Source organism: Paroedura picta, chromosome 14 (genome assembly GCF_049243985.1).
Source record: "Paroedura picta isolate Pp20150507F chromosome 14, Ppicta_v3.0, whole genome shotgun sequence".
Lineage (NCBI taxonomy): Eukaryota > Metazoa > Chordata > Lepidosauria > Squamata > Gekkonidae > Paroedura > Paroedura picta.
Window position 1 is genome coordinate 37939843 of NC_135382.1, and position 26866 is coordinate 37966708.

Consider the following 26866-nt stretch of genomic DNA (forward strand, 5'->3'; position numbering starts at 1 on the left):
CTTGGTGGGTACTGAGAAAGGTGCCAGCAGGAGCCATGGCACCTAGAAACACCCCATAGGTGCCCCCTGCTCTGAAGTTATGTCTTGAAACCCTTAAGATTTACTGTACCTCATCTGAGCCAGATTGGCTCAGTGCTTTAAAATATGGAATTAATCCTTGCGGTAAGAACCCTCCGACTTGGTATTTGACCATAGGTGTTACGAAAAGCTATTACTCCTAAGCATGTTTAGAAATCAGTTGGTAAGTGGATGGAATATAGATGTATACATAAATGGAAAATTCTGTTGATGCTTTCCGCAGCAGAAAAAGAGTGCTCCTGCCGAGGCTCTGATTTTGTCTCGTGTAGTGCGGTAAGCATCCCCCCTCCTTCCCTGTTAAACATCAATGGTATAATTGAAATCCATTTTACGTGATTTTTCCTCTTGTGATTTAGAATTAGATCCATTCATATTCCGGGAGAACTCCCCCAACAAGCATGGACAGGCGGCCACTAGAATTGTATTTTGTCCAAAGGCAAAAACTAATATCATTTGCCGATTCATTACGCTCTCCGTGGGGTACTTGATTTTAGAAAGCTACCTGGAATTATCGCTGGCAATCGAACGCCAAACTGAGATAAGCTTTAACAATAGCAAGAGGGGGAAAAAGAGGTGGGAAAGACAAAGGGGAAATGAGAATACTGATTACAAATAACGTGCAATGGTTGCTTGGATTAAAGAATTGGATGCCAAACTATAAATAGCATTGTTGCATCAACTAGGCCTTACGCAAGTGTAACGAGTCACCCGAATGAGGCCCTTATATACTAGCCATCAGCTGTATGTTTCCTCCCGTAAGGCTATAATGCAATACAGCAAGGTGGGGGAGGAGTCATGTGTATATATCATGGCACAATGTAGGAGAACTTATCAACGTTCTGGTATTATTGTGTGCTTGGCTTTGTGCCCCCCAAACCAAGTCACCTGTGGGGTACAAACTGTGGGCTATACAGGGAGAAGAGGAGTGAGCTGTGGAACAGGTTGAGAAGGACAGTTAGAGGAGGGGCTATGGCTCAGTGGAAGAACATCTTTGCATGTAAAAAGTCTCAAATTCAGTCCCCAGCATCTAGGGATGCCCAGTCCCCAGGTGGGACCTGAGAGTCTCCCGACCTTACAGCTCATCTCCAGGCCACAGAGATCAGTTCCCCTGGAGAAAATGGCTGCTTTGGAGGGTGGGCTCCATAGGATTATACTCAATTGAGGCCCCTCCCCACCCCAAATCCCACCTACTGTCCCACCCCCAAAATCTCCAGGTATTTCCCAACCTACAGATGGCAATGTTATCAGCATCTCTAGTTAAAAGGATAATTTGATAGGTGATACAAGAGACCCCTGCTTGATCATCCCTCTGTGCATTCCAGAAGAAGGGTGACTTCTTTTGCACCAGTAAGGGAACCCCAAGCGCCATTTTGTCTCCTTGTTTTGGTGAGGATGTCTTGGAAAAGGCTCCATTTCCCCCATGGCAACTGCAGATTGCCAACTATAATCTCTTGTGATCTAAATCAGCATTTTGTTATTAATTCTTTGTCTTTTTTCGTTTGTTTTTTGTTTTACTTTTTGCAATATTTCCCCCGCAAACCTGTGGGTATTTTTAAGTACGGTGTCCCTGGTCTTCACCTGGCCCTACAGTGTGGAATTTTTGATCTGCACTTCAGTCCCATTGTTTAGACTTCAGTATAAAGATGCTGGGTTACAAATTAGCAGCATGCAGTTTCCCGAGGGACTGGTTCAGCCTGGCACATTATAATATCCCATCATCAGATTCATAGTTGAGCACATAAACATCACGCCCGAGGTGTAAAACTGGAGTTGCCGGCTGCTTTATGACTTACGGCAGTAATGTTCAAAATCACCCCTGATTCAGCTGGCTGGTGCAAGGTTGTCAGGACACTCTGATAATTGAGTTTTCCCAGGACTTTTGACCACTGGTGCTAATTTGCAAGGCAGATGAGGTGGCAGAATACATTTTGTGCCGTGACCTTTATCACAACACTTTCTTGTGTGGGAATAAGATGATGTGTGTATATATGACGGTATAACCTACGTGCTCCTCGTTTGTAGAGGAAAAGACACGAACCTGGCAGGGTTCATTCTGATTCTCCTAATGAGAGATTATGTTCCACTTGGCATATGGGAGTTGCTATAAAAAGTATTATCTTTTATTGCTCTGGTGGAAAAGGTATTGTTCTAGTGAATCCCGAATAGCAACTGGAGAACTTCAATTAGCTGGTTTATGGAACGAGGTGGGCACCAGGCATTCATGCTGGACCATCATGCAAGTGTTTGGGCATTGAAAGGCTTGAGTTTGAACAACTTGTACCACCAAATTGGCGGGGGGGGGGGGGGCTTGAGTATTCTTTGCAACTATTTTGCAGCTCATCAGAAGTCAACGGTTTAGAATTGGGATCTCCAGACTTTTTGCAGGCATGCTTGGACTTGTGACATGGCGGTGGACACTATCACAAAATGGCTGCCACAGGAGGTGGAGTCAACCACAGTTCCAAGTTGGAAAATACCTGGAGATTTTGAGGATGGAGCCTGAAGCTTTGGAAGGAGAGACACTTCAGTGGATTATCATGCTATTGAGTCTCCCTTTCAAAGCAGCCATTTTCTCCCCTTGAAGTGATCTGCAAAACCTGGAGATCAGTTGTAATCGCAGAGATATCCAGCTACCAATGGGAGGTTGGCAGCCGTATCTACCACTAAGCCACAGCCCTTCCTGGTTCGCTTGTTCAGTGGTCTACTGACTACATTTCACCATTTACCATTCCATTCAAGGCAGGCAGCAAAATACATGCAAGGAGCTCCCCTTCTAACGCCCCGGGGGAGCAGCCCATGGATCCGGACTCGGTAATTCCGCGCCCTTCCGAGAAATTGCTGCACTATTTTAAGAGGTTTGTGTGGGCCATGATAGACGACGGAGCAAATGGGTAGGCAAATATTGTTCTTAGAAGAACAAAATGTAGCTTTCCCTTGTTTTCTTCCATTCCTCCCAAAGAATTATCTCTCTCCGGTGGGTAGTAAATAGACACTGGTTTTCGTTGTTAACAGAAATACCATATTGCTTTGATTAAACTGCAGGCCTTCCTTTGAAGCATAATAATTGGAAATTGGGGAGGCTAGAAAGGGAGGTTGACTATTACTCTGAGCTTGATATGCAACAAGCCGTAATTCGAGCCCTGGAGCTGCCGCTGGGCGCCCGCTTCCTGCCCCCCAGACAAACACAATGGGTGTTTCACAGCCAATGCAAATATTATGATAATCTGAATAGCGGCACTCCTTCACTTCCATGTCCTCATTTATCAGGGTTATGGTGCTTTCTTTTTGCATCTGCTGCTCTCCACGTGGCTCTCGTTGCAGGTAGACTGAATTAAGGGTAAATGGCGGGGGAGGGAGGAAGGTGAACCCAACCTGAACCTTCCAAGCTGCTATTTACCACAAATATGCATTGCTAGGATAATAACTGCTTTCTTTATAAGCCCTCGTTGATGTCAAGGCATCGATGGAACATGTTCTGGAGATGCTTGTGAACACCTTGACTTGTTTTGAGAAAACACATCTGGCAGGCAACACGAGAGCTGTCGAGTGGCACATTTAGAACCATCTGCCCTATCGATTCCAGTTTGGGACCACTGAGCACTTTTGGGGTTGGGGCCAGCAGGGAAGATAGCTCATTTAGGAGAAAGATGCATGGTTTCCCATCGAGAGGAGCTGCATATTGCCCACTCCCCTCTACAGGAGCAGATATTGTATGTCTCGTCCACATGGTTTAGACCTGGAAAATTCTCCATTTCAGTTTCTCTTGCGGAGACGCTCAACCGTCAAACATGTAACACCGGGGAGGTTCAGAGAGTGGCCGTGGTGGTCTACAGGTTTGGGGGACGTGAGCTCTTGACAGTCAAAGTATTGGCAGCCACCAGTTGAGGGGTGGAGATCTCTTGAAAGGACAATGGATCTCCAGACTACATAAATTGATTGATTGATTGATTGATTGATTGATACAGTCACTCCAATTCTCCTGGCTGCTTTGGAAGGTGGATTGCATGGCATTCTACCCTACCCACATCCCTTCCCTTCCTAAACACCGCTCTTCTAAGTTCCACCCTCAAATCCCCAAGTATTTCTGGACTTGGAACTGGTTACCCTCATGCTAGATCTGAGAAAGGGAGAGCTTATGCCAGATCTCACTCTCAAGAGCTTATGCCCTGAAATCTTATTGTTCTCTAATGGGCTTCTCGACTCCAAAGGCCACTAGCTTGAGGAGCCATCTTGATTGAAGCACCTTAGCAAGGCTGCACTTTCCTTTCTTCACAAAACTCATTTCTGGGCAACTTTCAAAGACTGTGTCTTGACCTAGCCATGTTTATGCTGTGAATTGTGGCTGTCTTGTGTTCCTCCTGCCGTCCCTCCGAGCCCTGGCAGTTTTCTTACGGACAATATAATGCAAAACATCAGTGTGATTAAACCCAGCCCAGAAATGTCCTTGGTCTCTTTCTTTTTAGGTCCCCAAAGTTATCAGTTTATTCTAACTGCATAAATCCATTTATTTATTTATTTTTGTTCTTATCTCCTGATTAAGTTTGTGAACAAGTTAGAAATCTGTCGATGTGATGTGATTCCTTTATAGTCTCTTCTCTCTCTCTCTCTCTCTCTCTCTCTCTCTCTCTCTCTCTCTCTCTCTCTCTCTCTCTCTCTCTCTCTCTCTCTCGGTAGCTCCTTGAGCAAAAGATTATCAATTTCAACCCATCCTTCCTCTGAGAATTTCTAGGTGGTTTCCGCAAGCTGACAGAACTTTCCACCAACATAAAGATTGGTCCTTTGCTGGAGGGGGTGGGGGTGAAAAACCTCATGGGGGTTAGGTGGGAAATAAGACGCAATTGTACTTGTATTGCAGACCACGAAATGTGCCAGGCATTAGTCATGCAGCGGTCTAAATGACTAAAGTGTAAATTTATGGGATAATGAAGGGGTTCCCTGCTGTAATTATACCAATTCTCTCAACAGTACAATGTTTGCGCCTAGCTCGAGTTGATAAATGATACACCAGATGAGCCATGATTTAATGCCTGCCCATTAAGTTCATTATACCTTTTTTAGATACAAATAAGCATGGCTTAAAATAGGCACGATAATACCACGGACTACACAACTGCATTTGCGGGGGGGGGGGGAGGATTATATTGCATCCCTCGCACACCCCTGTTGACTGTGGGTTAAGATTTGTGTGGACTATACCACTTCTAGGGTTGTCACCCAAGAAGAAGTGTTGGTTCTTATATGCCACTTTTTTTCTACCCGAAGGAGTCTCAAAGCGGCTTACAGTCGCCTTCCCTTTCCTCTCCCCACAACAGACACCCTGTGAGGGAGGTGAGGCTGAGAGAGCCCTGATATCACTGCTCAGTCAGAACAGCTCTATCAGTGCTGTGGCGAGCCCAAGGTCACTCCGCTGGCTGCAGGTGGGGGAGCTCAATAATATCCTGTTCTCATTTTGTCACCAAAGCGTTGGACAACCAACGTTCAATTCAAAGCGATGTTAAATATGTGCAGCCTGGCATTCCAAAACTCCAAACGGGGAGGGGTTCCAAAGTAAACTTCTGATACACCACAAATTGCCCCATATCCTTAGCTGTGTCTCACTAAACAAGGACCGAGCAAGGGATTGTTTTCTGTGGGTACATTTTGAAAGACAGCTTTAGTCACTCCTTCAGGGACAGCCGTGAATTATTCCAGCATGAGCTATGCAAAGTAGAAATGAGAAAGAGTAGGAGATGGCCTCTATTCTGAACCGCTAAATACATCCAAACTGGAAATAAAAGGGTTTTTTAAAATATATATATATATGAAAAGCATTCCAAAAGTTACTTTCCAGAAATCAATCACCACTGACAAAACTGTGAAACTCTTTAGAATGGTAAGTGAAACCACCTACAGTAGTAATCGAAAAAACATGTCCACCCCCGCACATATATATATTTGCATTAACGTTCTGTTTGGATGCTAATATGCCTTTCCTCTAATCCAGGGGTAGTCAAACTGCGGCCCTCCAGATGTCCATGGACTACAATTCCCAGGAGCCCCCTGCCAGCAAATGCTGGCAGGGGGCTCCTGGGAATTGTAGTCCATGGACATCTGGAGGGCCGCAGTTTGACTACCCCTGCTCTAATCCATTCACAAATATCTTCAGAATTTTAAAAGTTGTTCCATAACCAAATACCACGTGGAGATCACTTCCTCAATAGGGACGGGGAAATACTTAGATTTTGGAGGCGGAGCCTGGGAAGGGCAGAATTTTGGGAGGGGAGAAACCTCAGTCGGGTGCATGGATATATTTTTTTTTCCCCAGTAAAGTTCGAGGAGCCCGAAAAGGCTGACTTAGGTATGTGTAGATGCATGGATGCACCATTGATTCAAGGACAGTGTGCTGTTGAGGGAGCAAAATACGCATTCAGAATGGCACCCACACCAAAAAGGTGAATTAACTGAGCCACTGCATGAGACTGGGAGGGGAATATGCATCACCCACCAGAGGGGTTTTCTTTTTTCCCCCCGAACTGGATCCAAAAATGTCCATCCAAACTGCAGCTGATAATCTTCATACTGCTACTTCTGCCTGTGCATATTCTCATCCAGTGGCATTTAAGCAAACGCTTTGGAAGTGTGTTTTGCCTTGGATTGCACTGCATCATGGCCTCTGAGTACTAAAGCCTGCGAAAGCTCGCAATTTAATTCCGGTTCGCTTAAAAAAAAAATTGTTCTGACTTTCCGTGGCATAGAGTTGGCCAGCGAATGACCTTAGTATAACTTTCCTTCCTTTTCTCCCCCTACAGACGATGGAAAACCCCAAATATGAGCTCATCATAGAAGCCAAAGACATGGGGGGAATGGATGTGGGCTTAACCGGCACCGCCACGGCAACCATCGTCGTCGACGACAAAAACGACCACCCGCCAGAGTTCACCAAGAAAGAGGTAAGCATAACTAGTTATTAGCAACATGTCAAGCCCAGTCTGTCTGGAATCAGGATTTGAACACAGGACTTCGCCGAAAACAAAAACCAGGGGGGCGAGGGAGGAGCCCATCTGTTTTCTGATTGATCAAGATTAGCACTCACTGTGTGAGCCTGAAAACCATTCATTAATACAGAGATGTACAGATACGGATACATATCGGGGCAGACGGGAAATGGTCCGGAAGAAAGCAGCACTGGATAAAAACAAAAGAGTCCGGGAAGTGCAGGCCAGTGAAGCGCTGGGTTTTCGCCTCTCTTTTGTCGTGCTTTAATTGTACGTGTTTGACAGAGCTGCGTTCGGGGGACAGTAATTGCCGTTTTCTTCTAATAATTATTTTCTCCGCAGTTTCAGCTTGAGAGACTTGAGTTCGGGACAGTGAGCATTTAAAGCTGTAGTTTTTGACAGGGTGATTGCGCGATGGCTGATGAGAACTGATGGGGCCACAAGCCGAGGGGGTCTCTTTGAAGCCAGTGTACTCTCACACAACGGAAGGGAGCCAGAGTCAACCTGAAAGCCCTCTGGGGATGGCTGACAGTGTTTTGTCAGCTAAAATATTGGCTTGACAAATCCTTGTGTACTAGTGACTGGTTGAAAGCCGGAGTAGTGTAGGGTGTGTAGGCTGAGCCAAGTCTTGAAGATGAAGCCCTTTTTCCCTCCCAAAATTCAAAGTTTGCAAGCCTGTTTTGATGATAATTTGGGCATGGGGGTGGTGTGGAAAGGCGCCGAAGGCAAAGGCACCAAACCTTGTGCTGCTCTGATCTGGCTTTATGGCATTGGCTCCTGGTACTTTGCACATAGCGAAGAGCAAAGGGAGTAATCTTTATTGGGAAAGATTATTTACAAAATGTATCGTATGTATCTGCTTTGGTCTCCTTCCTGAAGAAGAGTACAAAAACTGAAAAGAGCAGTTACAAGGAAAACACATTGCAAGCCTCTTGTGGCGAGGCTGCGGGCAGACTACATGCCTCGCATCAGCGGATGGAGAAAGTGCTGAGCCTAATGGCTGCCCGCTTGCTTGAGCAAAGGACGCACGCTGGTCTGCTCTTCCTGAAGAAAGAGTAAGTGGGCGGGAGTCCCCAGAGCACGTGCAGGGGACTTTCCACTGCTTACAGGTACAATTTCCAGCACGGACCACCTGACACCACTAGTGATCTCACAGTCTAAGCTGAGCACACCAGGAGAGGAGCCCCAGTGGCTGCAATGGCAAATAGGCAACCCTACCCCACCATCTATCTCCCACGGCCAGAGGCGACAGGGCACAACCCTGCTGGGGAGAGGATGGTTTAGGGAGGGGCAGGAGCTTCGCAGGATGCAGTCCCACAGTCTCCCCCAGCTATTTCCTCGAGGGGAACAGATTTCAGTTATAATAGCCGGAGCTCTCCAGGTCTCGCCTGGAGGTTGGCAGCCACACTGGATGTAGACCTATAAGGGTTCTTAGCGTTCATCTTAGGTATCTTCTTAGGTTCATTGGCTCTTAGCGGCACGAGCTGTTCTAAGAGCCTAGTCCTTGTTAACACGCTCTGTCGATTAGCGGAGACGCAGCAGCCGATGAAACAATTAACCCAAGAGAAAGAAGGAATTTACATTATGCAGGGAAGTATATGCAGATTCGGCCATTAATTGAATTTGCCTCCAGGTGTACCCCCTCCCCTCCCCCCCCCCTCCAGTTAGAGGAATTAAGAAACGAACGGCCGACTGAAAATAGCCTTTTCAAAAATGGCACTCATTAACTAAAGGAACGCCCGTGATGTAACCTTTTGGGGTGTAATTACAGTGGGGCTGAAATTAGAGGCTGCAATTTGACAAGAGCGTTTTGTGCTGCTTCCCTTGTCCTCCTCGCTCTTCCTGCCGTAGGGAAACCGCCGGGATACTTTATTTTGGTGCCGGCTTCTAATCTCTTCCAAGGGATGAGCGCGCTTAATGGCCTCACTCAAAATCCGCACAAACACACACATACGCAGACAGAGAGAGAGAAATAAACCAACTTAATTATCCCATGAAAATGTAACGCTCATTGCATGCGGCTAGATTTGAAGCCAGTGGCACCGTAGAGCAGGGGTAGTCAAAACGGTGGCCCTCCAGATGTCCATGGACTACAATCCCCATGAGCCCCTGCCAGCGAATCAGTCATTCAGCCCATCATTCACCATTTCCATTGGGCAGAAATAGACTAAGCCTGTAGAACAGGGGTAGTCAAACGGCGGCCCTCCAGATGTCCATGGACTACAATCCCCATGAGCCCCTGCCAGCGAATCAGTCGTTCAGCCCATCATTCACCATTTCCATTGGGCAGAAATAGACTAAGCCTGTAGAACAGGGGTAGTCAAATATTTTATCTTTCGGTGGCTGTCGAAAGACAGGGGTAGTCAAACGGCGGCCCTCCAGATGTCCATGGACTACAATCCCCATGAGCCCCTGCCAGCGTTCGCTGGCAGGGGCTCATGGGGATTGTAGTCCATGGACATCTGGAGGGCCGCCGTTTGACTACCCCTGCCTTACAGACTGAGGACTCCCCCCCACACACACACGATATAGGCTTTCTAGTGAAAGGAGCTTTGACTGTCAAAAACTGATAGCCTGAAAAATCTCATTGGTCTCTTAACAGGGCCTGGAGATCTCCCAGAATTACAACTCATCTCCGGATGACGGAGATCAGCACACCTGGAGGAAGGGCTGCTTTGGAGGGTGGATTATGCAGCTTTGTATCCTGCTGAGGTCCCAGGCCTGATCCCTTAGAGCAAGAAAGTCTGCAGCCACCGAAAGATAAAATATTCTCTTCTAAAATCTATTTAAGCGCCCACCCCTTAGGGGAACGTCAGGCACCTGTGAAGCCTTTTCCCAAACCGGAAAGCATTCTGATCAGCTTTGAATAAGAGGGGGTGAGCGGAGAAGAGAGAATAGCAACAGAATTTGGCCCAGGTGGTGAAGCTGCAAGATTCCAGATGGCAGTTGTGGGGCTTCTCCCCTCCCCAAGCCCCACCCCTCCTCATGCTCCACCCTCAAAATTACCCAATTTCCCCCCGCAACTAGTGAGGCATGCAGGGACCCCCAACCCATCCCCGCAAGGACTCATAATGCATGCCTTGAGCACGAGAGTGGGAATAGTGAGACATTTTTTGTCCCACAACAGCGCAGAAAGACACTTGTAAGGAACAGGAGACTTTGCAAAGGGAAGGCAAAGTTAAAGATTTCCAGTCCTGCGAGAGCCAGTTTGTTGTCACGGTTAAGAGCAGGTTGTTACATGGGAGCCACTCCTGTGCCAGTCCGCCGCTCCTGAAAGACATTCCCCTTAAAGATTTCCACCTTATGTTTGCTTTTCATCTAATATTTATGGGCCACTTTGGCTCAAACCGCCACTTTCTCGTGTAGCAACCCATGCATAAAAAGACCGGCAATTAATTTGCTGCCTTTCTTCCTGCAGCCTAACCCAGAACTGCAGAAGGACTCAAGCATCGGCCCAGACCCATGGACCAAGGGCCGGTGTAGCAGCTTGTTCCAATTTAGCCCAACTGACAGCTATTAATAACATGTTGCAATAAGGAAGTCAGCTTCAAACCTGGGAATAATTCTCCCCCCCCCCCCCCTAAATTACATGTGCATGCATTTCCATTTCTCTGGAAAGGAGGGGAAGAGAAAGAAGAAAAAACCCTCACTTAACTTATATTATTCGAATTGAAATTAATGTGAAAGGTCAGCAGTTCAAACAGTAGCATATTTTCCTTTTCCACCAGGCATAATTATAATCTGCATCTAGTTAGCTGGGAATGGATATCTGAAGATGAAGCAGCCTTTCAAATTTGCATGATCGTTTTAATTGCAATTGAAAAGACCGCGATCAATAGTCCTCTTCTTCAGAAGTTGCTGAATTAACAATAAAGCGGGGCGTTATGTAAAATGGTCTCCGAAGGAAGGAAGAAGCCCTGGCCCTTGGAAATGGCTTCGGCCAATGCGTTCCCCTCCTTCTTTTATGCGATGCTCACATCTTTGGGTTGCCAGCTGTCCAGGTGGGGCCGGGAGACCTCCATGAACCACATCTGATCCCCAGACTAGAGAGATGAGTTCCCCAGGAGAAAACGGCCGCTTTGAAGGCGGAACTTTGAGCTTTGGGCTGATCCTGCTTTGGGCTGATCCTGCGTTGAGCAGGGGGTTGGACTAGATGGCCTCTATGGCCCCTTCCAACTCTATGATTCTGTGATTCTATGATTCTAACTCTGTGACACTAGCAGCAGCGATGCTTTTGTTTCTTTCTGCCAAGGTCACCATATCTGTGCAGTTGTCTCTTTAACCAGATAGATAGACAAGTAGGTAGGTAGGCAGGTAGATATCAATTAGTGAAGAGCAATTGGGAAGAGGGTGTGTGTGGATAGAGAGAGAGATAAGCAGCAATATATATAACAATCTTCCTCCGTCTCTCTCATCTATCTAGTTATCTATGTATCGCTGGGTGGGCAAAGAGCATTAGCACACAATCCCTTCAAATAGTTCCCAGCCCTGCTTTAAAAGGCATGTTTAATAACCTATTTTTGTGTGTGTGTGTGGGGGGGGGGGGGTTGGTTCCCTTAATTAGATGCTTTTGAGTAACCAAGTCTTCCACAAAAGGATTCTCCATTCTGAGATCCTTGCCTTTTCTTTTGGGCCGGGTTCTTTGAGGAGTTGCAGTCGTCCGCCTCTGGCGACAAATCCCGAAGCAGACCTCTGTGTAGGCTTGTGACTTTGCCAGCGCTTTGGCTACGCTCAGAAGGTCAGCGTCACCCCCATAGTGATAAAAGCCGCTCTTGGTTCAGCTGGAGATGGCTTTCTGACTAAGCCCATTGCCATCCTGAGAGCTCTCCGAAGGCTTGTTTCCCATCTGTGCAGCGTCTAAAACACAGAAAGCAATACAGTAAAGCAGTAATTCTTCTGTTCTCCAAGGAGGAGGGCATGTTTTCAAGCTTTTGCCATGAAAGTTGGAGAGGAATGAACAGGGTTCTTCCGTGAATAGGGTTGCTGAGGAATATAGTGGTTTGGGGGCCGTATCCTGGAATTTAAAAACAAAAAACAAAAGAAAAACAAGGCCTACTTGCATGAAGTCAAACCATAGAGTTCCTGATGATTCCTAGAGCTACCCAGAAGGAGCAAGGGTAGTTCTAGGAATTGCCAAAATCTTTATGGTCAGGGCTTTCCATAAAAAGACAAGACTTTGTTTTCCTTTTTAATTCATTTCTCTCCGGGATAATGTCCCCTGCACTCCCACGTGATCCCAGCTGATCATAATCATTGCTTTAGGATGCTTAGGGCTGATCCTGCGTTAAGCAGGGGGTTGGACTAGATGGCCTGTATGGCCCCTTCCAACTCTATGATTCTATGATTCTGATCAGGTGATAATCTGCAGGCAAGGGACCCCTGTACATGGCCGTTTCCTGCCATAAGCCAGCAAAGTTATCCTTTCGTCTGACTATTTCCCTGCACGTAACCGACCCACTGGAGTTATCATGTGTTTCAGCCTTGTGGTCAACCGACTTCTAAGAGCCTCATGTCATCTCACTGGTTGATTGATATCTAAATGATACTGATAAACATTGGGAAAATGTTTGAAGAAGAGGTCCGAGCAGTGATATCAGGGCTCTCTCAGCCTCACCCACCCCACAGGGTGTCTGGTGTGAGGAGAGGAGAGGGAAGGCAACTGTAAGCCACTTTGAGCCTCCTTCGGGTAGGGAAAAGCAGCTTCTAAGACCCAACTCTTCTTCTTCTTCTTCTTCTTCAAAAGACAAGAGTCCAGTTGCACCTTAAAGACTGACAAAATTGGTGGCAGGAAAGGAGCTTTTGTGAGTCCCTGCTCACCTCTTCTAATGAGCTGTCTCCGAGATGATGCCCAAAAGCTCCTCCCTGGCCACAAATTGTGTTAGTCTTTAAGGTGCTCCTGGACACTTGCTGCTTTCTACTGCTACAGAACAAATTTAGAGTCCAGACTAACATGGCTTCCCATCTTGGTCTCAATGTATTTGTGGAGTTCAGAATCTATAAATAAGCAAGCCACAGTAAAATTATTCTCGGGTCTTTTCTCGTTGACATTGGTTCATGTAAATTCTACAAAAAGAAGTACTTAGATCTGTAGGGGGGGAAGAGATCACGCTAATCCGTTGAATTAAGAAACCTAAAACAGCTGAAATCAAAAGACCCAGGCACTACACCACTGCCTGTGGCATAAGAAACTGTTTCATTTTTTAAAAAAAAATCCATGTAAATGGGATTAAAGATCTTAACATAGTCAGATTGCTCTCAACAAATCCGCCTTTAACCAAAAGCATACACTGATCTCCGTTTGACGAGAAAGGATTTATGAAATAGGAGTTGTTTCGCTAATTAACTGGAAAGGGAAGACTTTCGTCTTTTTGTAATCAGTTTAGCTGATGAGTTAAAAAAAAGTGCTTTTGCAGCTACGGAAAGTAGGTTGAACTTGGGTGGATCCAGGTTCAAATCCTCACTCCTTTGCCAAGTTAGCTGGGGGACCTTCAGGCAGAGGATGCGTTATGGGGATAATTTGGAGGATTATGTCCTCTTCTGGTTTCCCTGTCTCCCAAAGGAGCTTAGGAGGTGGGTAAAGTGCAGTGGAGGGGGCTCAATCAGCTTTCCTTGGACTGGGGCTTTTCTGTACATGAAAAAAAACGAGGCTGAGAGGAGACAGTGCCCAGTTAGCTTGGCCCTCCAGGGCAACTGGTTGGCCATCATGTGGAACAGAATACTGTTCAGATCCAGCAGGGATTGTCTAATGGTTTTATCAATGGAAGGGGAGCTGTACATGCGATTCTCATCTCCTCAAAGCAAGAGAGGGCTGAGATTTCTAATCAAATGTCAGTATCATATCTTTTTTTCATCTGTACCTTCCCATTACTTTGGGTCCACTTTGAAGAAGAAGAGTTTTTTATATCCTGCATTTCACTGCCCAAAGGAGTCTCCAAACGGCTGACAATCGCCTTCCCTTCCTCTCCCTACAACAGGCACCCTGTGAGGTAGTTGGGGCTGAGAGAGCTCAGAGAGAACTGCTCTAAGAGAACCGTGACTAGCCCAAAGTTAACCAGCTGGCTATATGTGGTGGACTGAGGAATAAAACCTGGTTCTGCAGATTAGAAGCCTTCACTTTTAACCACGACGCCACGCTGGCTCTTTGGCTTCATTACTATGACCGGGGATGATGTTACGTATGTTATTTATTTGCAGATGCCGTTTTTATGCCATTTATAGGCTTTTGATGCATAAATATCATTAAAAATGCATGTATGTTTTAGTGAGGCAGAATTGGCACGGGGAAGCAAATGAGTATGAAAATAACCCAGCCTTGCAGGGTTGTTTCACATGTGGGAGACACCAAACTGGTATGCTTGCAAAATTTGGCATAATTCCTCTAGAACCTTCTAGAATTTATGAGAGCACTATTCAATTGCAGTATCTCCCCCTCTCACATAAGGAGCTGGCACCAATATCCCCCAAATCCCTTTATTTATGCCCTCACAATTTCCCAGTGAACATGGGCAGGATCCCTGGCTGAAGGGGAGAGCTCCAGTTCTCCCGCAGAAGATCCCAGGTTCGATCTCCAGCCTCTCTAATGAAACCATCCGAAGTTATGAGTTGTTCTACCCGAACCTTATAGATCCACTGTGAATGAGAGTTGACAGGGCTTGGCTGGATGGGCCAGTGGTCTGATTCGGTCAGAAGTGGCTTCATATGCTAACTTGGAACACAATGCAAAATCCCCCAGGGCCCACCTTCCCGTCAATTTTCTCAAAAGTTTCGTGCTTAACAGATGCCTGAATTCTCATCATGTACACTTCTTGGCAATGAGAAGTTCTCGCTTGGCTCTCATCCATGCACAGCTTCGTTCTGCGGCCCAGATGCTCGATTGCTTAAAGGCTAGCTGTCCCTGGAGCGGACGGTCGGAGAGTCACTTAATATTTATCTGCGGCTACACATGCTTTCCCTTTGATCCCCAGCCCATATGTCTCAGGAGGGAAGGTGCAAGACAGCCGTTGGAGCATCAGACAACATTAAACCGAACACCGAACCACGGTTTGTGGCAGCCAGGGTGGTGTAGGAATGCCAGCCTCCAGGATCTCCCAGAAATGCAGGCCATCTCCAGACTACAGAGATCAGACCCCCCCAGGAGAAAATGGATGCTTTGGAGCATGGTCTCAGAGTCATTATACCCAGCGGAGTCTCTGGATCCATCTCCAAATCTCCAGGGGTTTCCCAAAATAGATTGGGCAACTGTACCTCCCAATCCTATATTGTTGTACTTGAAGTTTAAACCCATTACTGCGTGTCCTCTCCTCTGCAGCCAACAGAAACAGCATCCTGCCCCTCCAAGTGACAACCTTTCAAATACTTAAAGAGGGCTATCATGTCCCCTTTGGGGGAACATGTACAAGAAATGTACTCTAAAATGATCTAGGGCAGGGGTAGTCAACCTGAGGTCCTCCAGATATCCATGGACTACAATTCCCATGAGCCCCTGCCAGCGAATGCTGGCAGGGGCTCATGGGAATTGTAACCCATGGACATCTGGAGGGCCACAGGTTGACTACCCCTGATCTAGGGACCCCTGATCTAGTGTCAGCTGGGGAACGCACACTCCTCGGAGCCTTTCAAAGCTTCTCTGATTCCTTCCAAGTTTTGTGAGGGTTTTGTTTGTAACAAAAGCTTTGAGAAATGTGCAATTTACTCCTATTACTGAGGCTGCCTGTAACTTACTTTTGAGCCCTTGTGTTCCCTCATTCGCTCTCTCCATTAGCTGCAGCGGGCCTCGCCGAAATTAAATTACGGTTTCTGCCTTGCTGGTCCGGCGATACCTTTGATCTTTCCTTCTTCTATTGATGTCCAAAGTTATCACCCTAAATTTGCTCCCAGGAACAACTTGATTGCTTTCCCTGGCTGAAATTTCCCTCCTGCGCTCTTATGTTTCACTTCAATACCTGGTTTCCCGTGTGCCCCCCACCCCCCAGGCATACCCCCAGCTTCTTTCACTATAGCCATGAGTTGGAGAGAAGCAGCAGAGATTTCTGCCCATATTACAGGAACCGGTTGGGCACCACCTTATCTGAAGTTCCACATTTGCCCCGTGGAAAGCCTGAGTGTCATGCTGTCTGGCGGTCAGACTCACCGGAGATGGGAAGGAGGGGAAGGTAAAGGAACCGGGAGGGGAATTTGCTCTGGAGCAAAATCCCTGCTGTGAAAGTGGTCCGGAAGCACAAGGGACAATACTCTACTCATGAGAGCATAAATAGCAAAATGGTGCCTGTAGTGACGTTAATTATCATACGGTGGATTGTCTAGCATAGCCAGGAAGTCTGCGGGTTGTCTGGCAGCCAAGCCAGGAATGTTTGAAGGTGGTTTGTCATTTCCTGCCCCCGTGTCATGACCTCTAGTGTTCCTTGGAGGAACCACCAGCCAAATTCTTGGAGGCCTCCCATCCAAATACTAGGCAGGGCGGGCCCTGCTCAGCTTTCGAGATCTGACGGGATTGTAGTCGTGAGGATGTGGGAACGGGATGTTGTTGTGGGTTCTTGAGCCAGTCATTCTGCCTCAGCCTAGCCTCGTGGAGTTCTTATGAGGACAAAATGCAGGACGGGAGACTCATGCACCCAATTCTGATATCCTTGGTGGGTGGGGGCCGGGGGGCAAACATTGATTTTGTAGCCCTGTGGTTGCTAAAGAAGAATCTTGTAGATTCCATGGACCACCCAAAAGACAAATAAATAGAGTTTAGATCTCCCTCAAGAAGATAAAATAACTAACAATTTAATTAATAAATTAAATGTTAAGACCACCCTTCCCTCATGGCTTTGGTCATGTTGTAAGAAGACTAGAGTCCACCTAGACACTACGCTCTACAGCAGGGGTAGTCAAACTGCGGCCCTCCAGATGTCCATGGACTACAACTCCCAGGAGCCCCCTGCCAGCATTCGCTGGCAGGGGGCTCCTGGGAATTGTAGTCCATGGGCATCTGGAGGGCTGCAGTTTGACTACCCCTGCTCTAGAGGTATTCACAAGCTGACAATCTCTGGCCCCAGGGAGGCTCATCTGGGGTGGACCAGGGCCAGGGCCTTTTCAGTCCTGGCCCCCACCTGGTGGAACGAGCTCCCGGAAGAGATCAGGGCCCTGTCGGAACTAAATGAGTTCTGCAGGGCCTGCAAAAAGGAGCTCTTCCACCAGGCCTTCAGTTGAGGCCAGTGAAGCAACCCCACCTATCAAAGCCCTGAGACCCCTCTCCCGGCCACCTACAACTCACAGGCAGCTGTGTCAAGTATATAAATAAAACTATACATTTTCCAGGGACTGGGAGAAAGAGATCCCCAAGCATCCCCAACTGCTTGAAGAAGGTTAAAAAAAAACCCCACTAATTTGCACAAAATGATATTGTGGATACAAACAGAAGATACCTTTGCGTGTGTATGTGTGTGTGTTTTAAAGTTTTGACAGACCAGTCAAATTGCATTGTTTTTTTTTTGCTGTTGGACACGGTGCTTGTTTTACATAACTGCATATCTTGTCATATTTGACTAATTGATGTCCACGGTGTGGCTGGAAGGGGAAATGTGCTTTGCAAGACATACGAGAGGGCACGGCTCCCCCTCTTAGCAACGCTGACCTTCTCAAGGTTTCTGCTTTCAATTATTACGGACGACATGAGTAAATAAACCACAGAGTGTTCTGGGCATGTTCAACTCCCACGGTGTGCTTGTTTGGCACACTCTCCATCCTCTAAAATGGTGCGTAAGCCCTTTTAGTCGATTCCCTACTGGGGTTGCTTAGGAATAGCTCAAAAGGAGACAGCACAACTTGACTTGCACTATGGGGGCAGGGGGGGGGGCAGGGGAAGAATTTCAGTGATGAAAACTTGCAAAGGGACTTGCATGGCCCTACACGTGTGGTGGTCCTGTGCAGGTGCATGGTGGGTCAATTGGGACTCCGGACTGCATTTCCCCACATATTTTAGAGGTCCCTGCTTCTTGTGCTTGCTGGAGAGGCTGCCAGACCAATGACGGGAATTGCATACCCAGGGAATTGCTGATCGCCACTGTGCGATGGTGGGTGAATTTCCTCCAGGCCAGGCTGGATTCTGCAGATTTTGGTGGAGGGATCATTTGGGCATGAATTTGAGGTCAATGTGGGTGGGCAGGTAGTGTTGAGTTCCTGCATTGTGTGGGAGGTTGGACTGGATAACACTGGAGGTCCCTTCCAACTGTAGGATTCTACGATTCTATGACTATGTGAACCACTGGTGTGATCCAGCAGGGCTTTTCTTGCGTTCTTCAGGGGAATGCCTCTCCCTTGCTGGACCTCCAGAGGAAGTGGTTGGCCACTGTGTGAGACAGGATGCTGGACTTGAGGGACCATTAGTCTGATCCATTAGGGTTCTTCTGAGGTTCTGGCCAAGGCCTCTGTGCTCTGTTGTTGGACTTCCAGGGGAACTGGTTGACCACCGTGTAAGACAAGATTCTGGACTAGATGGGCCGTTCATCTGATCCAGCAGGCTATTATATTCTTGTAACTGTTGATCTGGTCCAGTGGGGTTCTTCCTAGCGTCTTCTGGTGTGGTGAGCGTCATCTCACAATGCCTGCCCTTGCTAAAGGGCAGCAGGTCCTTTAAGAAGCTGTGAACACCAGGAAATCCGTCAGCCCATTCATGAAGAAAGCAAGTACACGCAGCTTTTTCCAAGTCATCCAGACTACAATTTAAGGACAGCAACCCCCCCCCATTGAAACTGAGGCCCAGCACTTCTAAGCTGTCGCTTGACCCATTCTGTAGACCGCTTGTCTGAAGCCACCCCCATGCCCATGTCGGTCTCCTCTCCCGCTTAATATCGGAAAACCAATTATTTTTATTTTGCCTCGCTAGAAATAATTTCATTTCTGAGGGAGTCTCTCTTGCGTTGGTAAAATGTGAGCGGCGAAATGTCTCTCCCTTTCTCTTTCTCTTTCTCTTTCGGATAAAATGTTTGCATTTTCCTCTCGACAAAAGCAGCCGAGAATGAGAATTCTCAGTACAAGATTCAGCTTCCGATAACAGCAATAATTAGCAATTATCTCTCAGAGCGAACGAACTCAAAAGGCTGGGCTCGAGTCAGCACAAATTTACCCAGCCAGCTGGATTCGGCACACCTGCATTGTGGTTGCTCCCCCCCCCCGCCTCCCAGAGGACGGGCGCATTACGGGAAACATTTGTCAGAAAAGATTAGGCACCCGGCGTGCTGTCGTGTGCCGGCTGTGTTCGTTTGAAAGTTATCCAATCGACAAAAGTTTCTGGAGGGTTTTAAAACGGCATTTTCTCATCAGAGCAGAAGCTTTTGAGCTACAGAGACCTTTTTAGGTATCTCAGCAAAAGCTACCTTGTTCGTTTATATCCTGCCAGTCCTCCAAAAAATCCTACACGGCCATATTGCTCCCCTACATCTCTAAAGGAAAGAGGCTCTTTGTGAAAATAGAAAGATCACTGGGGGAAAAAAAAAGAGCTGACCATCCACAAAGATATGCGGGCCTATCCAGACTACAGTTCTGACCCTAAGAGCTGCCCAAATCCTGCAATCCTAAAATTATTAGTATTCAGAGGGATTGCTCAATCTGAATCATAGAATCATAGAATCAGAGAGTTGGAAGGGGCCATACAGGCCATCTAGTCCAACCCCCTGCTCAACGCAGGATCAGCCCTAAGCATCCTAAAGCATCCAAGAAAAGTGTGTATCCAACCTTTGCTTGAAGACTGCCAGTGGATGCATAACCATTATCTGGATGCATAACCATTACACGTACTTGGCTTCATACTTGATATTATTCCCGTGTGTGTCTCTGTCATACAATAAATAAATCCAAGAAGTCCAGCGTCATGCATGTGGCTCTCACAATAACCCTGTGAGGTTGGTTAGGACAAGTGAGGTTCATGCTGTCTCTTCCAAAAGCTGATCGGACACTTCAGATTTGGTCCCACACTGTTTAAAAGGATGTGAATCCAGCTGCCAGCTCAGGAAGTACATGAATAACGGTTGCGCATGCACAGAATTTTGGTTGGAAATGGATGAGGACACCCATGGCGGGGGGATGGATTATCTAGTTTCCTTGGTGAATGAATTGCACAGAGTGCAATTTGATGCAGTACGGTCCCTGTGCAAGGACTGTACCACTTTCTGATTCGATTTTTTTAATGCGAGTCACTGCAAGGCGGGCCTGTTGAAGCGTGCTGTGTAACTCTGAGGCTAGCACATGTTCGCGTCCGGAAAACGGATCTGAGAGGAAGGCCATTCTGCTTTGCCTTCCACTCTTTCATCTCCAATTGGCTGTTAGTTGCAACTAGCTGATGTTAAGGGACAAAAACAGCTTCTGTGTAGTTTCTAAAGCTCCCAGCACAGTTGCCCACATGACGGGTGATGCTGCTGCTTTCACGGAATCATAATTTGCAGAAAGAAAATCTCTTGCTCTTCCAAGTTTGATGCCGCCTGTCATTTTTCCCCCCTCGGCTTTATTAAAACGAATGAACAGGTGTGCCATATTTCTTCCTTCCCTATCATCTACATTCATGAGCTATTCCTCATAAGTCTCGACTCTGTGTTCACCATTCCATCCCATTTCTTTTTTCCCCTCCTTTTTGTTTTGATATGAAAAAGAAGAAAGAAGAAGGGGGGTGGGGGAGATGCCTCCCATTCATCACTCTTGCAATAATAACCAAGACAGACCTGGCACTTCATTCACTTTAATAACCTCTGCACTATTTAAATCCCATCTTTTCATGGCTGCTCAGGGAAAGCAGAGCCCTGGGACCCCCTGTCCCCAACTGGCAAACCCTGCTGCCAACCATGATAGCAAGAAACACCCAGACATGCCGATCCATCCTTTTCCTGCTCCTGTGTGGCCAGTCCTTCCACCTTGACACCAAGAACTCTCCAACTAATAACATTCCCCCCTCCCCTTGCTGTCTTTGTGTGTGTGTCTATAAAGTGGCTAAGCTTGAAGCTAAACCCAGAGAGGAAATCAAGACTTGCCGTTAATGTTGCTGCTCATAGGAAGAGAGGGGGAAACAGATTGTCTTTTTGACAACGAAGGCGTTAACTTTTATTTATGGAACGGCAGGCCACTATGAGCTCGTTCTCCGAAGCTTCTGCCAAGAACATGGGGATGGAGAAGAATAAGGATCAAAGGGGCTTAAAAACGCCTTTAGCAATCATGTTGCCATTGGGGAAAACCCACTGCGAAGATTCCGGCTAATACATCTTCATTCCGGCTCGTTTGGAGCGAGATTTGTTGACGACTCACCGGGCTGTGCTTGGAACGCCATCCATCACATTACAACGCGCCTCGTTGGGTTCTAGCTATATCCCACCCCTACCCTCACCCCTTGCAAATGTTGTTTCGCAAGAACACTGGGAAAACAGGAGGCTGGCTTAATTCTAGTATCAGATTTCTCAGCCTTGGGACATGTTCTCAGTCTCTGTCTTTCTAAAGTATTGGAAAAATCTCGACATGAGCGATGCTACCTTCCTGCCAAGATTTCCCTACAGATTCTTGGGTAGCCTTTGAATGACTGTGGCTGTTGAGCTCTCTGCTAAGCCAGTCTGCCCCTGTGAATCCAGCCAAAGGCTTGCCTCCCTAAATGTTATACTTGTCTGTATTAATGTCAGACAAGGCACGACATGCATTTGTTCACTATCTGCACATGCGCAAGAAAAGCAAGGGCATTCTTCTTTTCTGAACATGCATGCTTCTCAGCCTTACCTTGAAGGGTTGCATGAAGCATTTTACAAGGTCAGACAGGTCAAAAACAGACCGGGCCACCTCTTCATGCTGGAAGAGGAGCATCTGTCTAATGAAACCCATAGAAATTTTTCAATTCCTGACAAAACCACGGCCCAACTTGCTGTTCCAAAAATCAGAGTGATGTTTTGATGCTCTACGTTTTTTTTTCTTTTACAAATCTCTGTAGTCTGTTCCATAGAGACTTTGGGAAATCCCAGCGTTTGATGACATCACTTCCTGCTCTGAAACAGGAAGTGGCATCCCAGAAGTCTCCTCTGCTCCAGTGCTCCTGGGGATTGCAAACCAAGAGCTGACAACTGACCAGACAAAGTGCTTGAAAAGTTGACAAAGAATTTAGAATTGTGGTTCTGCCTTAACATGTTTTAACTTGGAATTCTCGGAAGAGGAGTGGGATCCTATGGAAGGAGGCCACCGATACGGAGCCACCTTTCAACTAGATTTTGCCTTTCCTTCCCATTGAGCTGAATGCCAACACTTCTATCTCGGATGACATCGGCGTCCCTGACCTCTCCTCCTCCTGCCAAGCAGCTTTGCCATAAGACGTGCAAACTGGCAATGTTTGTGTTAAAGGCCACCCCGATAATGAAATCCTTAAAATATGCATGTGAGAGACTTGTAATTACATAGGTTGGAGGCCGGGGTGTAATTGTGTGTGTTTGGACTTGTGCATTTTAGAGTTGCCAGTGATGGATGTTTCTGCCCGTGAAAACAAAAGGTTATTATTAACAGAGGCACGCGTGATGCACTTGAAGGAGGCATGTGGCCATCTCCTCCGTACATCTCGGCTAATGCACTGGGTCGCTAACCTGCAATTAGCCACGCGGCCGTGTGCTGAGCAGGACAAAGCGACAGATCAGCTACCGCGGGGATAAACACATACGGCTGACGAGGCCCACCCCTTCCCCAGCGGAGGCTTCATTGGCCTGAGCGTCGGACAATGGAGACAAATTTGGCACACGCAGCTTTCCCCATTATGGCAAACAAGTGAAAGGAACTGGGGGTTCGGGGGGGGGGTTGTTGTTGTTGCGAAGGGAGGGGTTTTGGCTGAGTGGCAGAGTGCTTGCCTTGCATGCAGAAGGCCTTGGGCTCAGTTCTGGAAATCTCCAGCAAAAGGATCCTGAAGGTTTGGGGGAAATCCCTTCTCTCTCTGAGACTTGGAACTCATCCTAGGGAAGGGGTTGGTAACCTGGGTCAAAAACATTTGCCTGTTTATGAACAGAACTCTACTGCGGCTTCTGTATTCCACTAAAAATAAAGGTATTCGGAATGACAAAATTCCACTATTTAATATAGCGTTTCTGCATTCTGAAAACATTTGGCAACATTGGTCCTTGTGCGGAATGGCCCTTAGGAATATCCCAGTCTGGACAAGCCATGTCAGAATCCAGCAGCCTTTTGGGAGAATTCCAATTTAAAACATGTTCTGTCAGAACTACAGTACTAAAGTGCCTTCCAATCACCTTCCCTTTTCTCTCCCCACAACCCTGTGAAGGAGGTGAGGTTGAAGGAGCCCTGATATTACTGAAGAAGAAGAAGAAGGGTTGGTTCTTACATGCCGCTTTTCTTTACCCAAAGGAGTCTCAAAGCGGCTTACAGTCGCCTTCCCCTCCCTCTCCCCACAACAGACACCCTGTGAGGTGGGTGAGGCTGACAGAGCCCTGATATTTCTGCTCGGTCAGAACAGCTCTATCAGTGCTGTGACTAGCCCAAGATCACCCAGCTGGCTGCATGTGGAGTAGGAGCGGGGAATCAAACCCGGCTCGCAAGATTAGAAGTCCGCACTCCTAATCACTACACCAAGCTGACTAATGAGGCCGGGCTCCCCTGGTCCAACTAGATAATAAAAGAAGGCACGAGAAGGCCAAGACAGCCACAATGGTCCCCCCCCCCATTCCCCGTTCTCCCAAGGAGGGCAGCAAACCAGCACTTACAATCCAGTGCCGCTTAACTGCGTGTTGAGTAAACAAGTCTTGCCCTCCACCCCTTGGGTCTCTGGATTTGGGTCACTGCCTCGAACGAACCACAGTGCTTTTGTGACGGTCCTGAGACACTCCGGGTTTGCGAGTGAGCCTCAATCGACGACATCCTGATTATTACCAGTGTCGGTTCTCTGAACCCAGCCGTGTCCCTGAGCCTCCCGAACTCGGCTCCTGCCAGGATAATTAGCCTCCTGATTATTCTGAATAACCGGCGGGGTCAAAGGTGAGCCGGCGTCATGAAGCATGTTTAATTCAATCAATTTAGCCCGTGAAACAGTTTGCAACAAAAAAATTAAAAAAAAATGTATCCCAGCTCCACCGCCGTCAAAAAGAAGCTATCTGCTCAAAATTCCGGAGCCGCGGCGGATGAGCTTTCCAGCTTAATTTCTAATTTAATATTCAACCGGGGTATTCGGCTTAATTACTTGCGATACTTTTGCTCAGGAGCTCAAGGGCTCGGGGAAAGGGGAGGGGGGAGGGGGGAGGGATACCCATTTCCCACTGGAAGGCAGCGATAAAAAAAAAAAATAACAATAAATCGTTTCAATAGCAAAATGGTCTTTCTCTTTCCGCTGACAGTATGGCCCAGAGAGGACATTTTTAAGGAACGAATGCACACACAGACACATGTTAAGGGGAAGACCCATGAGTCCTGTCGGGGTGGCCCTGTGGGTCAGTGGTAAAGGATCTTCTTGGCATAAGTAAGATCCCAGGTCCGATCCCCAGCATCTCCAGTTAAAAGGAGCAGGTAATAGCGGATAGAATATCGTAGAATAGAATCATAGAGTTGGAAGGGGCCCCGCAGGCCATCTAGACCGACCCCTTGCTCAATGTAGGATCGGCCTCAAGCGTTCATGAGAAGTTTCTGCCCAGCTGCTGCTCAGTGTCACGGTTAGGAGTGCAGGCTTTTTAAAAAGGATGAATAAACTAAAGAACAACTATTAGCAGGCTCACATCTTTGGGGGGGGGGGTGTTTAGCCACCCTAAAAGCTAGTTAGAGGCGCAGAGCAGTCAAAGAGAGAAGGTCGGCCCCCGGAGACGAGCAGGGACTCAATCACGTTCTCTCCGAAACAGCTTAGCCGTTGCCATGCAAAGCACGCAGGGCGGAACTATAAGCGCAGAGTCTCTCAAGGGCAAGGGACTGGGAAGGGCAGGGAGACGGTTCTTTGGGATTCAAGTAGCGTTCTTCGAGAGAGCCGTGGCGGGCAGAAATGCCGTGCCCAGAGCCCAAACAGTACAATCCTTTTCAGAGAGATCCAAAGTCTCAGCACTGGCTGGCTAATCCGGCTGTCAGTCACGTCTGCTTGTGCCTCCCAGGTCATGTTACAGGAGCCACGTGGCTTGGCTTGGCCTGGCCGTTGTAACTTCCCAGTTTGCCACTGGATGTAAGCATGGCTTCAAGTACTCTTTGCAAGAGATGCTGGTTAGAGAAAGCCAGTAAATGACGGCCTCTCATCTGGAGAAACGGGTTTGATTCCCCGCTCCTCCTCCACATGCAACTTAGAGATCAACAGGACGAATCGACAAGATTTTCAGGTTCTGAGCTCTCTTGATGATCTCTAGGGCGCCACTGAACCTGAACCTAGGAGTTCTACTTAGGGGTGTTGGGTCCCCTAGTCCAGGGGGATGCCCCCCACTTTCTGGATGCACCTCCCTCCCCAATTAAACACCCCCCCACCAAGGGAAGAAAACAGAAAATTAACGCAATATGTTGACATCACCCAGAAGTGACATCAGTCAGTTTTTGAGCAAAACTCTATGGATAGAAGCTTATTTAGCCATAGAGTTTATGCCCAAAAGCCAGAGCGCCGCCCTCATGTTGCCAACATGCCGATGTCAGGATGTCATGTTAATTTTGGGGTCCTGGAAATTTTGGGTCGCCTTCTGCCCACAGCTCCAACCCCAGTTCTCCTGCAGACCAACACAACTCGCATCCTGGTGAACTGTGATGCCTATAGCCTGGAGGTCCCTTGAAATCCCAGAGCAGGGGTAGTCAACCTGTGGTCCTCCAGATATCCATGGACTACAATTCCCATGAGCCCCTGCAAGCAAATGCTGGCAGGGGCTCATGGTAATTATAGTCCATGGACATCTGGAGGACCACAGGTTGACTACCCCTGTCCCAGAGCATCCCCAGGCCCCACCTGGAGGTTGGCCACCCCAAGTGCCAGCGATTTCTGTCCCTTCTCGTGGAAAGCTGGGTGGTTCTGTATGGCCTGGTTTCGATTAGCACATAAACATCAATAGCTCCGCCAAGCGTGGCTGCTTCACAGTGGCTGGAGAGATTAAAGAAAGACTCTGGTTCTACATAGATTTTTTTTTTTAAATCTGCGCAAGAAAGATCAGGAGCACTTTACAAATGCCCCCCCCCCTCCACCCTCCCCGACCCTGTTGCTTTTCTCTCCATACAAGCCTGGCTTCCATTGTAGGGAAAGAACCTTGTCGCGTTTACAGCAAAAACCCGGTGTCAATGGGAGGGAAAGCTCCGACATTAACACTGCTTTTTTTTTTTGCTCCGCATTTGAAGGGAAGCACTCAACGTTTCAAAAGCCCGTAATGTCAAGGAGAGCAGAGGGGGGATAAAATGTTCCCAGAGGGTCACATTCATCAAACGGAGCAGTACATCCGAGCAGGGGGAGTTGGCTGGAGGATGAGCCGATGACGACAAGAGGGGAAAACTATCTCCCCAAGACCGCTGCCAACCTCCAGGTAGCACCTGGAGATGCCCCGCTTTTACAACTGGGCTCCAGAAGACCGAGATCAGGTCCCCTGGAGAAAAATGGCTGCTTTAGAGGAGGGGGGGGGGCGCTCTATGCCTTTGTACGCCACTGGGCTCCCTCCCCTCCCCCAACGCTACCTTTCCCCGGCTCCTAGATCCAAGGCCAGCTCTCTTAACTGGTTCTTGACTCTATGCAGGATGGAACCGCATCCGTCTTTCCCCTGTTGAAATTTTTTTAATTTTATTTATTTATTTAGATTTCTATACCGCCCATTTCTTTGCAGCTTTGGGACGGTTTACACTGAACATTATATAACTTACATGGAAGGTATAATTGTTAC

General features: G+C 47.5%; 1 protein-coding gene across 2 annotated transcripts in view; it reads left to right on the plus strand.

The window, feature by feature from the left end:
- Nucleotides 1–26866, plus strand: part of CDH13 (cadherin 13) — a 416230-nt gene that overhangs the window by 331128 nt on the left and 58236 nt on the right. For both annotated transcript variants that reach the window (XM_077310005.1, XM_077310003.1), the window contains one exon: nucleotides 6867–7007. In XM_077310005.1, coding sequence (XP_077166120.1) covers nucleotides 6867–7007 — 141 coding nt within the window. The remainder of the gene's footprint in view (nucleotides 1–6866; nucleotides 7008–26866) is intronic.